At 40.3% G+C, this 14,754-nt stretch overlaps 1 protein-coding gene across 1 annotated transcript; it reads right to left on the bottom strand.

Annotated features, from left to right (window-relative positions):
- Positions 1 to 467: 467 nt before the first annotated feature.
- Positions 468 to 13,735, bottom strand: LOC103873349. The gene is made up of 3 exons (XM_009151763.2): positions 9,217 to 13,735; positions 8,529 to 9,139; positions 468 to 759 (listed from the first exon to the last, which is right to left on the bottom strand). Exons 1-3 carry the CDS (start codon positions 10,405 to 10,407, stop codon positions 468 to 470), a joined length of 2,094 nt encoding a protein of 697 aa, XP_009150011.2. The 5' UTR covers positions 10,408 to 13,735.
- Between the last annotated feature and the right edge of the window lie 1,019 nt (positions 13,736 to 14,754).

The raw sequence follows: 14,754 nt of genomic DNA, 5'->3' as shown, positions 1-14,754 counted from the left end.
GCTACCATATCTGCATGTTGGTTCGCATCTTTGGCACTAGCTCTGCACATGGAGAATGCTTCATTTGTAACCCCACTGTTCTGAGTCTTCCGCTTAACATCTTCCGTCTGGTAACGATGTCCATTAATTATAAATCCCTTGTACGTGTGTGCAACATTTCTAGGTCCAAAAGCAAGCCATCTGAGCCTTTGTGAATGCTCCTTTGAGTTATTAGGGATCTAACAGTAAATAATCACATATCAATATTGTTGATTATGTAGGTAAGTTATGAGACTTAAATAAGTAAATCATACCTTCTCTTTTATCCAGTTTGAAAACCTATCTGTATGGCATTTCCATAAGAAAGTTCCATTTCTTGCGCATTTTGCATCAGTAGCTTGTAGTTCTTCTAAGTGCATCATGTAAACATCCATTACTTTAGTAAATTATTGAACAATCAATCTTACAAAATTAAAGTGAATCGTAACTTACTGAACATAAGGATCCAAGACTGCAGTATTCATGAGGATGTACCGATGAGCTATATCTCTCTCCTTATCAGTAAGTGTGACTTCTGTAGCTTTTTGCAGTGGACGGCCTTCTAGTACATTTTGAGTCGCCTCTACATCATCATTTCTTGTAGTTGCTTCTTCTACTGGAACTGATTTTTGCAAGAACTCCATACAAAATGCAAGGCATTCACCAGCAAGATATCCCTCAGCCATACAAGCTTCAGGTCTTGCGAAATTCTTCACATATGCCTTAAGTGTCTTCATATACCTACAAAACAATATAAAAAAATATTATTGACATAGTTATTATTTTTTACTTGTAAGCCGTTAGTGAAACAATAAGAATATTACCTCTCGAATGGGTACTGTTGGGGTCAAAATCGGTCACGACGGAATCAATGTCTGAAAAAGTCCGTAAAAATCAGCATAACCGTTTTTACGAAAAGTAATCTTCGTAAAGATATCTTTACGAACAGCCTTGCAGTAAAATATCGTCCAAATCTCAATCGAACCACTAAATACCGATTGTCCGAAGGCAACGGACATGTATCCAAATCGGCCGCGGACAAGCTCGAGTATGGAAATCAGACCGCGGACAAGCCAAGCTCGATCGATACGCGGCGACCAAGCATGCACACAGCTCGGTCGCTGCGTAGCGACCGAGCTCGAGCCAAAGCTCGGTCGCTACGTAGCGACCGAGCGATCGTCCCGCTCGGTCGCTACGTAGCGACCGAGCTCGACCAAAGCTCGGTCGCTACGTAGCGACCGAGCGATCGTCCCGCTCGGTCGCTACGTAGCGACCGAGCTCGAGCCAAAGCTCGGTCGCTACGTAGCGACCGAGCGATCGTCCCGCTCGGTCGCTACGTAGCGACCGAGCTCGAGCCAAAGCTCGGTCGCTACGTAGCGACCGGGCTCGAGCCAAAGTTCGGTCGCTGTGTAGCGATTGAACCTTTCCGAACGTCAATACGACACCAGTTCTTGCATTCTCGTCAAAACCTTCGAATGCTATCTCCCGAAGACCGTAGCAAGCTCAGTCTATGTTTCCCGCCATTCTAATTCATCGATCAAACTTCGCGGATTAGAAACCGCGGAAAACTTGTAGTAAACGTGTCGAGTCGGAAGACGGCCCAAAGGGATCTAAAACACGACTCGAGGCCCATCCTACGATTTTCCTAATCAAAAGCCCGTAAACCACAGCCTGGTTTACGCTTGGTCCACAAGGAAGGATAAATGTCAAGTTTCCGCGGATAAATACGGAAGTTTTGAAGATAATTGTGAAGATCGGGAAAAATGGAATATCTCCATTTTTATGCTATGACGGCTTAAGGGCAGAAGAGTAAAAGCGTAAACCGACCTTGGAGCTAGTATATAAGGAGTCCTAGGCGAGGAGCAAGGGGGAGAACTTTTTAGATTCGGAATTCTCTGCACTTAGAAACTTTAGGCTTATTCTCGACAAGTTCGGTTTCTATGACTGGCACTCAATTACTAGACGAACTCGCCCAGGCAGTTCGATCTCTTGTCCAGCTCTATCAATTGAACTACGTTCGGCTTGATCCTCGAAAGGGGTACGTAGGCAGCCTTTAACAAGGTTCAGTCCGAAATCAATCTAAGCCTTTTAGATATCTTTTTCGTCCTTTGTTATCGAGCTGCGACTCAACTAGGATTAGGGTTTTATGTTGCTAGAACTAGGTAACTCACTGACGGCCCATGCGGCCAAAGCCTTTGTATTCTCTTGTAATGATCGCAACACTCTTACAGGTCACTACGTAGCGACCGAGCACGCACACGCTGCTCGGTCGCTACGTAGCGATCGAGCACACACACTGCTCGGTCGCTACGTAGTGACCGAGCTCAAGCCAACTCTCCACTCGCTACATAGCGACCTGTAAGGCCTCAGAAAGGTCCTCCTTTGGGTTCTCTTTTGAATCCTCGTCGAAACGCTTTTTGTTTCGTCTCAATCGGAGTTTCCGTTGAGATTTTACGACGAACACAAGTGGGAATCTTCTCGGCTTGCTTCCACTCGCTACGTAGCGACCTGTCAGACTGTCAGTCGCTATGTAGCGACCTGTAAGGCCTCAGAAAGGTCCTTCTTTGGGTTCTCTTTTGAATCCTCGTCGAAACGCTTTTCGTTTCGTCTCAATCGGAGTTTCCGTTGAGATTTTACGACGAAAACAAGTGGGACTCGTCTCGGCTTGCTTCCACTCGCTACGTAGCGACCTGTCAGACTGTCAGTCGCTACGTAGCGACCTGTAAGGCCTCAGAAAGGTCCTTCTTTGGGTTCTCTTTTGAATCCTCGTCGAAACGCTTTTCGTTTCGTCTCAATCGGAGTTTCCGTTGAGATTTTACGACGAAAACAAGTGGGACTCGTCTCGGCTTGCTTCCACTCGCTACGTAGCGACCTGTCAGACTGTCAGTCGCTACGTAGCGACCTGTAAGGCCTCAGAAAGGTCCTTCTTTGGGTTCTCTTTTGAATCCTCGTCGAAACGCTTTTCGTTTCGTCTCAATCGGAGTTTCCGTTGAGATTTTACGACGAAAACAAGTGGGACTCGTCTCGGCTTGCTTCCACTCGCTACGTAGCGACCTGTCAGACTGTCAGTCGCTACGTAGCGACCTGTAAGGCCTCAGAAAGGTCCTTCTTTGGGTTCTCTTTTGAATCCTCGTCGAAACGCTTTTCGTTTCGTCTCAATCGGAGTTTCCGTTGAGATTTTACGACGAAAACAAGTGGGACTCGTCTCGGCTTGCTTCCACTCGCTACGTAGCGACCTGTCAGACTGTCAGTCGCTACGTAGCGACCTGTAAGGCCTCAGAAAGGTCCTTCTTTGGGTTCTCTTTTGAATCCTCGTCGAAACGCTTTTCGTTTCGTCTCAATCGGAATTTCCGTTGAGATTTTACGATGAAAACAAGTAGGACGCTTCTTGGCTTGCTTCCATTCGCTACGTAGCGACCTGTCAGACTGTCAGTCGCTACGTAGCGACCTGTAAGTCCTCAAAGGGTTCTTCCTTTGCGTTCTCCTTTGAATCCTGTTCAAAATGCTTTTCGTTTCGTTTCAATCGGAGTTTCCGTTGAGATTTTACGACGAAAACAAGTGGGACTCGTCTCGGCTCCCTTCCACTCGCTATAGCGACCGAGATGACATCCTCACTCGCTATAGCAACCTGTCAGGCCTCAAAGGGCTCCTCCTTTGCGTTCTCCTTTGAATTCTCATCGAAACGCTTTTGGTTTCGTCTCAATCGGAGTTTCCGTTGAGATTTTACGACAAAAACAAGTAAACCTCATCCAAAACTCCTTGGCTTGTTTCTGCTCACCCTACCTCCATCTTTGCGTTCACTTTCGAATCTCGATCGAAACGTCTCTTGTTTCGCCTCGATTGAAGTTACCATTGAGACTTTACGATATAAAAAAAAAAAAAAAAAAAAAAAAAAAAAAAAAAAACCGCAAAGACCTATTTTCTCGCATGGATTCAGATTAATCGTATAAAACGGCAAATGGTTAGCTTAACACCTTAGCCGCCTTAACTATACGATTACGTTGGACCTTTTTACAAAAATCGACGTCTTATCTAAGGAGAAGATAACAGTCAAGTTCGGAAGATAAATGTCAAGTTTCAAAGGGTAAACACCAATATCGGAAATGGCGAACATACACGAGAATAGGAAACGGAAATGAGCACGCAAAACTGAGAAGGGACAAAACTGCATCTTCGAGAGAACTAAGGTATTTCCGACTTGAAATTTTTGAAATCAGACTTGGAATTTTCGTAGGAAATTACTTTGAGGCTGCCATAGAACTTTAGGGAACGTAAAACCTAGGCGGATAGTCTAGCGAACTAAGTTTTAAGCGATTTTTCCTGTCTCGATATATTGTCCCATAATTGTTCATCCAAATCTTGCAAACCGATCTAAACTCTCCGAAAGTCGAGAAATGATCGCCACGCATATCAAGCTCGCTTCCTAAAGAGAGAAAAAGTTAGAGACATGAACGTCGTCTTAAAACCGATTCGTTTCTGGCAATTTTCTTGGAACCGACATATCCCAAGTCGTCAACGTGGAAACAACCAAATCACAGTCCAAGCGTCGTCTATAAATCGTCCCGAATTATCGATCATTCCAAACATCAGGAGAGGAAACGTACACAACCCTTCAAAGTATCGGTTCAACCGTTTTTCTTTCGTAAAAAAAAAAGGGGGAGTAGGTACGTATACTATACTCATATACTCCCAAACTTCAAAAAACTTCTGCAAATCGTCAAGAATAGGCAAACGACAATCTTAATATTCGTCTAAACGCTAGCAACATATCCAGACGATCATGAACATAATCTCAAAAACTATACATCATTTCTTGTCGCAATCATGCGTACAGAAAACTTGTACCAATATCAAACTGAAACTCGACGATTAGCCAAAGTATTGAAGCCTTTTCCGGCTTCAGAAAGCCAGTTTCGTTTTAAACTTAGCGGCGAGAAATCTTCAATCACCAAAGCATTTCTTTCAGTTTCCGTTGTACCAAGTAAGTCACGGAAAAGTATCGAAAACATTTGCGACGAAGAAAACTCGAGAATATATGCAGCATCGTGCACATTAAAAGAAGCACTTTCCTCCCGATGGCTAGCTAGATCCACTTCTGGTTGACCAATTCTTTCAAGAAACAAATGTGTCATGAGAATCCTCTCGAAAAACCTATGAAAAACGTTCCGCGACTAGATCGTATTGAAATAAACTTCTGTAATACTCCATGGGTAACGCCAAGCAACCTTCACCTAAGATCAAAATCACAGCGGGAACGTTTCTCGTAGAACCCGCAGAAACAATTCTACTTTGACATATGTATACATATCACTGATTTACGACCTTCGTAAATTCGGTTATATGATATGATAAATTATCGTATAGCCCACAATCGGAAATCATATGATAAATTCTTCATAACGAAACTAAGTCCTAACAACCAAACGGTTAACGGAAAATCTAAACTTTTCGAAAATTGACCAAGTTCAATACGCTCCACAATTCACTTTAAGCCCGCAACGTTTTAACCACAATACGCGGCATGTAAGGAAAAATTCATAACAAAGCTTCTAGAGCTATACGAAACATCCTAAAAAATGCACGAAATATATCTCAGAAGGCCAACTCTTCACAAAGCACCATGAAGGAAAACACTTGTTCCCATGGACAAATTTACACGACACCTCAGTCATAATTCCTCGATCGCAAACAAAACTATTAGCATCCGAACAGGAACAACAATTTTTGGCTGCGAACATTCTTAGTCAAACCAGAATGTTTCTCAAACACAGGGCTAATACTAAACCCTCGCAACATCGCGAAATATCTTCAAAGCCCGCGAACATTTCAAGCACGAAACGTGGCATACGAAAGAATAACAAATCTTCAGCATCGCGAGACGTCGCGGACGCCTGAAGATTAGTTCTTCGACGAAATTTCCTTCCTCGATAAAAACACCTTCATGGAAGACCAGACAGTCATACGCACTAACATCTTCTCAAAACATATTCTTCGCGAAGATTCAAAATAATAATTTTTACCATTAAGTTTGTTGCTGATCACAACAAACTCTTAACGTCCTAAACAGACTTAGCCATCTCGTAGAAGATGACTCTCTTACATCCGACACAAGGATAATAGCGCTATAAAAGAAATCCGAAATTTTGGTCCAGCACTTCCGGTCTCCGGAGAGATGCTCGATTCCAACCATACAAGTCGTATAAGCCGAGAACCTATCGCGGACTTTAAATCGGTATGGAATCAGGATGAAACTGAAACGGGATACGTAAGTCGAATTAGTCATCGCACCCTCTAAAACCAGGAGTAAACCTAGGTCTTGCCCTAAACCCAGCGCACTGGTCTCTAACATCTCTAGGCATAGTATCAAACACCCTGATACGAGATCCCAAAATTTGTCTCTTTGCCAATATTCGAACGTCTTCAGAAAATCCCGCAAGTTTACACACTGCGGAAAACTCTCGAAACAGATTATGGATATGGCAATTCACACAGAGTTAGATTACGAGACGACAACTCGTAGTCTTCCCTCTACACCCATACAAAATGCCATCGGCAGCAACACGCCTTATAACCGCTACATAAAAACTAGACCATAAAGGTCCTACTGGAAAACTAGTCATAAGAACCTTAACTCCAAGATGAACTACGAAAGGCTTGATCCCTTCAACAAGGGTACGTAGGCAGCCGTCATAAGGCGCAGCCCCAATCTTATCGCGTTTTCTACTTTTAGGAGAGCGAGAAGATCACTTACCACAGACCTTTTCAACCATTAATTCCGCCTAACTCACCTAACTTGCCTAACTTGCCAAGCCACTCGCTAGAACCTCACGCTAGAAGCTCATGATTCTAACGAGCTGGGGGGCTAACTGTTGGGGTCAAAATCGGTCACGACGGAATCAATGTCTGAAAGTCCGTAAAAATCAGCATAACCGTTTTTACGAAAAGTAATCTTCGTAAAGATATCTTTACGAACAGCCTTGCAGTAAAATATCGTCCAAATCTCAATCGAACCACTAAATACCGATTGTCCGAAGGCAACGGACATGTATCCAAATCGGCCACGGACAAGCTCGAGTATGGAAATCAGACCGCGGACAAGCCAAGCTCGATCGATACGCGGCGACCAAGCATGCACACAGCTCGGTCGCTACGTAGCGACCGAGCTCGAGCCAAAGCTCGGTCGCTACGTAGCGACCGAGCGATCGTCCCGCTCGGTCGCTACGTAGCGACCGAGCTCGAGCCAAAGCTCGGTCGCTACGTAGCGACCGAGCGATCGTCCCGCTCGGTCGCTACGTAGCGACCGAGCTCAGCCAAGCTCGGTCGCTACGTAGCGACCGAGCGAACGTCCTGCTCGGTCGCTACGTAGCGACCGAGCTCGAGCCAAAGCTCGGTCGCTACGTAGCGACCGAGCGATCGTCCCGCTCGGTCGCTACGTAGCGACCGAGCTCGAGCCAAAGCTCGGTCGCTACGTAGCGACCGGGCTCGAGCCAAAGTTCGGTCGCTGTGTAGCGATTGAACCTTTCCGAACGTCAATACGACACCAGTTCTTGCATTCTCGTCAAAACCTTCGAATGCTATCTCCCGAAGACCGTAGCAAGCTCAGTCTATGTTTCCCGCCATTCTAATTCATCGATCAAACTTCGCGGATTAGAAACCGCGGAAAACTCGTAGTAAACGTGTCGAGTCGGAAGACGGCCCAAAGGGACCTAAAACACGACTCGAGGCCCATCCTACGATTTTCCTAATCAAAAGCCCGTAAACCACAGCCTGGTTTACGCTTGGTCCACAAGGAAGGATAAATGTCAAGTTTCCGCGGATAAATACGGAAGTTTTGAAGATAATTGTGAAGATCGGGAAAAATGGAATATCTCCATTTTTATGCTATGACGGCTTAAGGGCAGAAGAGTAAAAGCGTAAACCGACCTTGGAGCTAGTATATAAGGAGTCCTAGGCGAGGAGCAAGGGGGAGAACTTTTTATATTCGGAATTCTCTGCACTTAGAAACTTTAGGCTTATTCTCGACAAGTTCGGTTTCTATGACTGGCACTCAATTACTAGACGAACTCGCCCAGGCAGTTCGATCTCTTGTCCAGCTCTATCAATTGAACTACGTTCGGCTTGATCCTCGAAAGGGGTACGTAGGCAGCCTTTAACAAGGTTCAGTCCGAAATCAATCTAAGCCTTTTAGATATCTTTTTCGTCCTTTGTTATCGAGCTGCGACTCAACTAGGATTAGGGTTTTATGTTGCTAGAACTAGGTAACTCGCTGACGGCCCATGCGGCCAAAGCCTTTGTATTCTCTTGTAATGATCGCAACGCTCTTACGCGGACTCGAAATAAGATCTACTGTTTTCTCTAAACTCGTTTGTTATCTTTTCATGATTTCCGCATATATTCGATCACTTGTCGTTGGCTCTCGCAGAGATCCGGGACCTCTGGGAAATTAGGGTTTTCCTAGTTTCCTTATTTAAACGGAAATCGACAGTGCGAATTTTGGTTCCCACAGGTACATCCACCTGAAGAGAACAGGGCCACCCAAGCGTGCTTCTCTTGCCAGATGCAGTGGAAGGTGAAACATGATATCAAATAATGCAGGTGGGAAGAATCTCTCTAGCTGGCACATTGTCTCCACGATCTCTGTTTCTAGTGCAAGTAGCATCTCTGGATCAAAAATGCGTTGGCAGAGTCTGTTGAAGAAATTGCATATGCGAGTCACTGCTATCCGAGGTCCTTTTGGAAGTAAACCTCTCAACGCTACTGGTAAGAGATTCTGCATAAGAACATGATGATCATGTGACTTCATGCCGCCAATAGAAGGAGGATCCAGTGAGACACAGTTAGCTATATTGGCACAGTATCCATCAGGGCCTCTGAAGTTGGATAACCTTCGGCAGAACTTTCTTTTCTCTTCCTTTGAAAGCCAATACGCAGCTGGAGGCAAGTAAGTTTTCTTCCCCCTAGCTTGTGTATGTAAGTTGCTTCTAATACCCATCTCTTCTAAATCCTTTCTTGCTTTCAGTCCATCCTTAGATTTCGCACTATGCATCAGTATAGACAACAACGCATCAGACACGTTCTTCTCGACGTGCATGACGTCGATGTTATGCCTCACAGGCATATCCTGCAATTTTTCAGAATATAACATTAGCATCTGCAGAAATCTAATACAGTATTTGTAACTTGTAAAATAAAACATACCTTCCAATAAGGTAAGTCAAAGAAAATAGATTTTTTCTTCCACCGCCACAGATCATCATCTTCCTCACGGTCGTCAGCTGCAAGAACATCATCTTCACCTCCTTCTATCCTCTTCTGCTTACTCTTCTTAGGTAAAGGTTTCCCAAAATCGTTTTTAAAGTCCTTAAGACTGTCAAATATATCGCAGCCACTCTGAAGCCTCTTTGCAGTACCAACCTCCACTGTATTGTCAAACCATCCTTTCCTTCTTCTATAAGGATGACTAGGCCTGAGCCGCTTCCTGTTCTCCATGTAAACATGTTTGCGACTAAACTTTAGCCACCTATGAGGTGTACCCTTCCCGCAGACATTACACGCTTGCTTCCCTTTCACTTTACACCCAGCTAATGTGCCTAAACCAGGATAGTCGGTGATACTCCACATCAACATAGCTCTAAGTGTAAAACTCTCCTTCTTAAACGAATCATAAACTTCCATACCTTCTGTCCACAAATCATGCAAGTCCTCTATCAATGGCTGTAGATATACATCAATGTTGTTGCTAGGTGCGGTTGGACCAGGTATCAACATTGTCAACATGATGTTCTCGAACCTCATATACTTTGTCGGAGCCATATTGTATTTGACTAATAGAACAGGCCATGTGCTATGCTTCGTGTTCTGGATAGAGAACGGATTCATGCCATCTGTTGAAATTCCTAGTCTTAGGTTTCTTGCTTCAGCAGCGAACTCTTGCCATTTGTTGTTTATCTGAGCCCAAGTCAATGAATCTACTGGATGACGCATAATTCCATCTTCAGAAGCATTAGTTGAGTGCCAACACAAGTCCTCTGCCAACCGCTTTGATCTAAACATTCTCCTGAACCTGTCTTTAATCGGAAAATACCTAAGCACCTTAACAGGAATCCCTTTCTTCTCCTCACCAGTCTGATTATCCTTCTCCCATCTTGATTCACTACATCTTGGATAGCTGACTGCATCCTCAAACTCTTTTCTATACAAAATACAGTCATTCTTGCAGACGTGGATGACATCATACCCAAAACCAAACTGTTTCAGAAACTTCTTCATCTCATCTGTAGACTTAGGTAGAACATTTTCACTGGGAAGCAGATCATGAACTAGGGACAGAAGCTGATCGAAATAGTTCTCAGACATCCCACTCTTCACCTTTATCCTGTAAAGTCCCATGATTGCAGCAACCTTTGTAAATTTCAGACAGTTTGGGTACAACGGAGTTTCTGCATCCTTTAACTTCTTTCTAAACTCAACTTCTTCTGGCGTATCAGTGCCCTCAAACACTCCAGCATTCTCCTCTGCGTATCCTTAGCTGCCTTGACTTCGCATGAAGGTTGTTCTGAACAAGTCGTAAGCCTCATTTTCAGACCAGATCACATTAGCTGACTTATCAGGTCTTGTTTCCCCGTGTTTAGACCAAAACTTACAGCTCTTGTACTTCTCATCCATTCCTCTAATCACCAGGTGCTCGAAAACTTTCTCACTAGATTGGTGGCAGACATTGCGACAATCAACACAAGGGCAGAACATTTCATCTGGATCACCTAAACGTTTTGATGAAGAAGACACGAACTCACTAGCTCCTTTCTCATACTCAAGGCTATTCCTGTATGGTTAAAACAAGTGAGAACTAAACACTGAGACTTAAAAATTTTTAAAAGAACAAGTGAAGTTAATACCTTGGTAACCAGACCCAAGATTTATCCATGATACAGCTCCGACGAAATGAACATACAAGAGTCTCACTTTATCAAGCCAGAACAACAAAAAAATAAGGGATTTAACAGCAAAACAGAACGAGATTTCTCACCTTAAAATAATCTCTTCGGATTTAAATTAGAGTCTCCTACAAAAAAAGACAATGTCGTTAAGTAAGATACAAGATTTTACAGAAATGAACAAGTAAAAGAGAAACCCAGAAATTGAAAAGAACAAATACCTTAAGCCAAAGCTGTCGGAAAATAAAGGTTCCTGCAAACGAGCATGCAAAACCGATTCAATTAAACATGCAATAACCCTAAATCAGTTATAGAGAAGAGATAAATCGATTTTCAATCGATTAGGATAGAAAAGAGATGAAACCCGAGTTCACCTTCGATGGAATCAGAAAGGATTTCAATCAAAGGGGATTTCAATAAGAGTTAATCCACATTGAGTAATCATTGGAGCTGAGGAATTGAGAATGAAAATTCGAGTGAAAGAGATTGAGGTCGAGTCTATCGAGCAAATGGAGGCAAAGTGTTCGATGGAGAGTGAAGAACAAAGAGAGAGAGGGAAGAACAAAACCCTACTAATTTGGGATTAATTTTGGATTCTAATTGGGTTTTAGGAGCCAAATTATTTCTAAGTGTCGCGGTCATTACCGCGTAATCAAGCATAACACTTTTTTTTTTTTAATCTGCTATATTAATTAAGCGTCTTCTTTCAAACATACGCTTAAATTATGATTTTTCAACTCGAAACTATAACATAACGTTTGGAAATATACAACCGCTATCTTTAAAACACGAGTATACCTACCATAGCACAATCGAAAAAACGCTATTCTGGTATGCTATTAAAACCCATTTTTCTTGTAGTGTAAAAAGGTCCAAGATATGATTCGACAGAGAACCACAAGTAAATGCCACTTAAGAACAAAAAAAAAAATGAGAAAACAAATTTCCTCTCGAGCAGCTGACGGAGAACACGGTTGACAATTGAACTATTCATAGATCAAATAAAATTGAGGTAAATAAAGCTCCACATTTCCTTATCAGAGATCCAAAGAAACCTATCGATTTAAACTCAATGAACGGCACGACATCACAAAATCAAAGCTTCACACTCAATCATTCATCAGTAAACCCAAGGTTTGAATACCAAAACCTTACTAAAGACAAACATGGAAAAGATTAGACGTTTGTCGGTCCTTAGAGTAAAGTTTGGAGACCCAAACCCAACACACTAAGAAGCCACCATACAATACTGCCTCAAGACCATCAAACTCCATAAATTAACAAAAAAATATTTACAAACTAGAGCTTAACCACTAGCCATAGTTTATATGACCTTCGACAAAGACGACCATTGAACAAAGAAAAAAGAGCCAAAAATACAGAATAATCGCAAACCCACCTGAACCCGCTTCACCAAATCTGACAGAAGAAGTAGGTACCCACATCAGAGCTATCCTGCACCGCACACTAGAAAACAGAAACTCCAAAAATCTCAAACCGTCAAAGTCTCAAATCCACAAAGCAAACCAAAAGAACACACCAAAAACCACAAATTACGACATAAACAAAACTAGTCACCTATAATTTGTTTCAAAAGGGAAGACCTGATGCCAAGCTTGACTATCAAACTTCACAGCACTATCAAACTTTTCGAGCACCAACCATTGAGAAAGAAAAATTCCTTAAAGTATTAAACTTAATGCTCTTGATAATTACAAGAAAATGAATTCATCTGCTCTGGACTATCTCCTATTTAAAAAGATAAATATTTTTAAAAAATAGGTTAAATATTTTTATTATTTATTATTAATAGATTTAAACGAAAAGTTATTCAAATTTATTGATTAATATTATTTTAAATTTATTCAAAATAATTAATATAAATAACGTTCATAATTAAATTATAATATACTTTCTTAATATTCACAAAACACATAATAATAGAGAGTAAGTCATTTGCGAAAATATTAGTCTGTACGTAATGCTACATATTAAAAACGATATAAAATCTGTGTTGGAGATTATGGATTATTGTTTTTTAAAATTAGTTATTCGTAAACTATCAATTGATGATAGAAGAGATGAACTGCAGAGGGTGTGCTGAGTTTAGAATAGTTGGCTACCCATTAATCAAAGTCTTATAAGTGACATTATTGGGAGCCATGTCTCTTGCTTTGATCTCGTCAAAAAAATTATTAGCCTCTTGTAACTTCACACCTTTACAAATCTCATGGATGAAAGTAATAAAATTAACCACATTAGGTTGTCGACGGTTTTTTACCATCATGTTCTTAAGCTCCCAATCCAAGTCAAAAGACCTTTTTTCACGCCCAACCAAAGCAACAAGTGTTAAAAAAATGGCCTTTGAGCTGCCGCCTTATAACTGCAACCATCCATGACTTGTAAGAGTCTACTCCTCTCCTCGTGATTTATCATCTCCTCATCCAGCTCCAGCTCCTCCTCCTTCACTACTTCCGTAAGAACCACCACTATAAAACCCTCCACCTCCTGATCCTTCACTACCTCCATGACTGCCCGCCCCTACCACTAGCTTGACCTCAACCACCGTAACCAATCCTCCACCTCCTCTACTGCCGCTTCCGCCTTTACCGGCGTAACCATATGCAATGGGATAGAGACCTTCAAATTTTGGCTGAAAAGAAAGAGTGAGTGAATGTGTCATTTGATGGTTAATCTATATTATTAAAACTGAAACTAGATTTTAACCCGCACGTTCGTGCGGATATTTTTTTATTTTATAAATGCATTAGATATTATTACAAATGTTTTAAATATAAAATTTTCATTTTAGTATTATATATTATGTAACTCAATAATATTATTGTTTATATTTTTTATTCAGAATTATTCATATATAGTGATTTTTAATACATTTTACTTTGTTATTAATGTTTATTTCTTACTAATATATTTTTTGAGTTAGATACAATAAAATAACAATATAAAATAATCAAATAGAAAACCTTCTTCAAAATATTTCTTTTTTTTTAATTTATACATTTTGTTAAAATACATTTTAAAATTTTAAAATTTATATTATAGAAAATAAATATGTTCAAGATAATTTATATTTGCCTGCTCCGTTTAAAAAATATACTTTAATGTATATTGTTTTAGTATATTACAGAATTTAAGTAAAAAAAATTGTTTAAATATTATAGCCTGTTATTTTAATAAATTTTATACATAGTAGCATCTATGATATTATTTTACTAAATTTTATTGATATAAGATATTTTTTGGATGCTATGATATTAAGTTTTATTTTTAAATTATATTTTCAAAATATTCGGTTGCTTTAATTTTTACAACATATATAATTTGTTTTTTTCCGTGGTGCATTTCAAAAAGTTATTATTTATTATCTGTGATTTAATATTTTGTAAAATTTGAAATATTATCATGTCGAGTTTGAATATTTATTTTCAAAATTTATATTTTGTCAAGTAAACTTTGAAAAATTACAGTACTATATTTGAGTTTGGAAGAATACATTTTGAATTTGTTTTTGTTACTATATTAATACATTATTTTATAATAAAAAATATTTAAATTTTGGTGATATTTTCTAAATTTTCTCAACAGATTTTGTTATAATTAAGAAAAAATTATAATTAAAATTTGATTTGAACTATTAAAATTTCATAGTTTTCTTTTTTAAATAGTATATGAATTAAAAGTTATTATATAATATTATATCATTGTATATAAACATTTTAAAAAAATATTGTCAAGAGTTTCAAAATAAATAAAAGATAATATATAGTTGTAGATATAAAAG

This window comes from Brassica rapa, chromosome A06 (genome assembly GCF_000309985.2).
Source record: "Brassica rapa cultivar Chiifu-401-42 chromosome A06, CAAS_Brap_v3.01, whole genome shotgun sequence".
Taxonomy (NCBI): domain Eukaryota; kingdom Viridiplantae; phylum Streptophyta; class Magnoliopsida; order Brassicales; family Brassicaceae; genus Brassica; species Brassica rapa.
This window is presented reverse-complemented; position numbering and strand designations above follow the sequence as displayed.

Excerpts from the sequence above, each read along its gene's own strand:
- LOC103873349 (XM_009151763.2), bottom strand. The coding sequence starts at position 10,407 with ATGGGACTTTACAGGATAAAGGTGAAGAGTGGGATGTCTGAGAACTAT. Across the intron at positions 9,140-9,216 it reads TTGACTTACCTTATTGGAAG|GATATGCCTGTGAGGCATAA; the intron begins GTATGTTTTATT and ends GAAAAATTGCAG. Across the intron at positions 760-8,528 it reads CCTGTTCTCTTCAGGTGGAT|GTATATGAAGACACTTAAGG; the intron begins GTACCTGTGGGA and ends ATTGTTTTGTAG.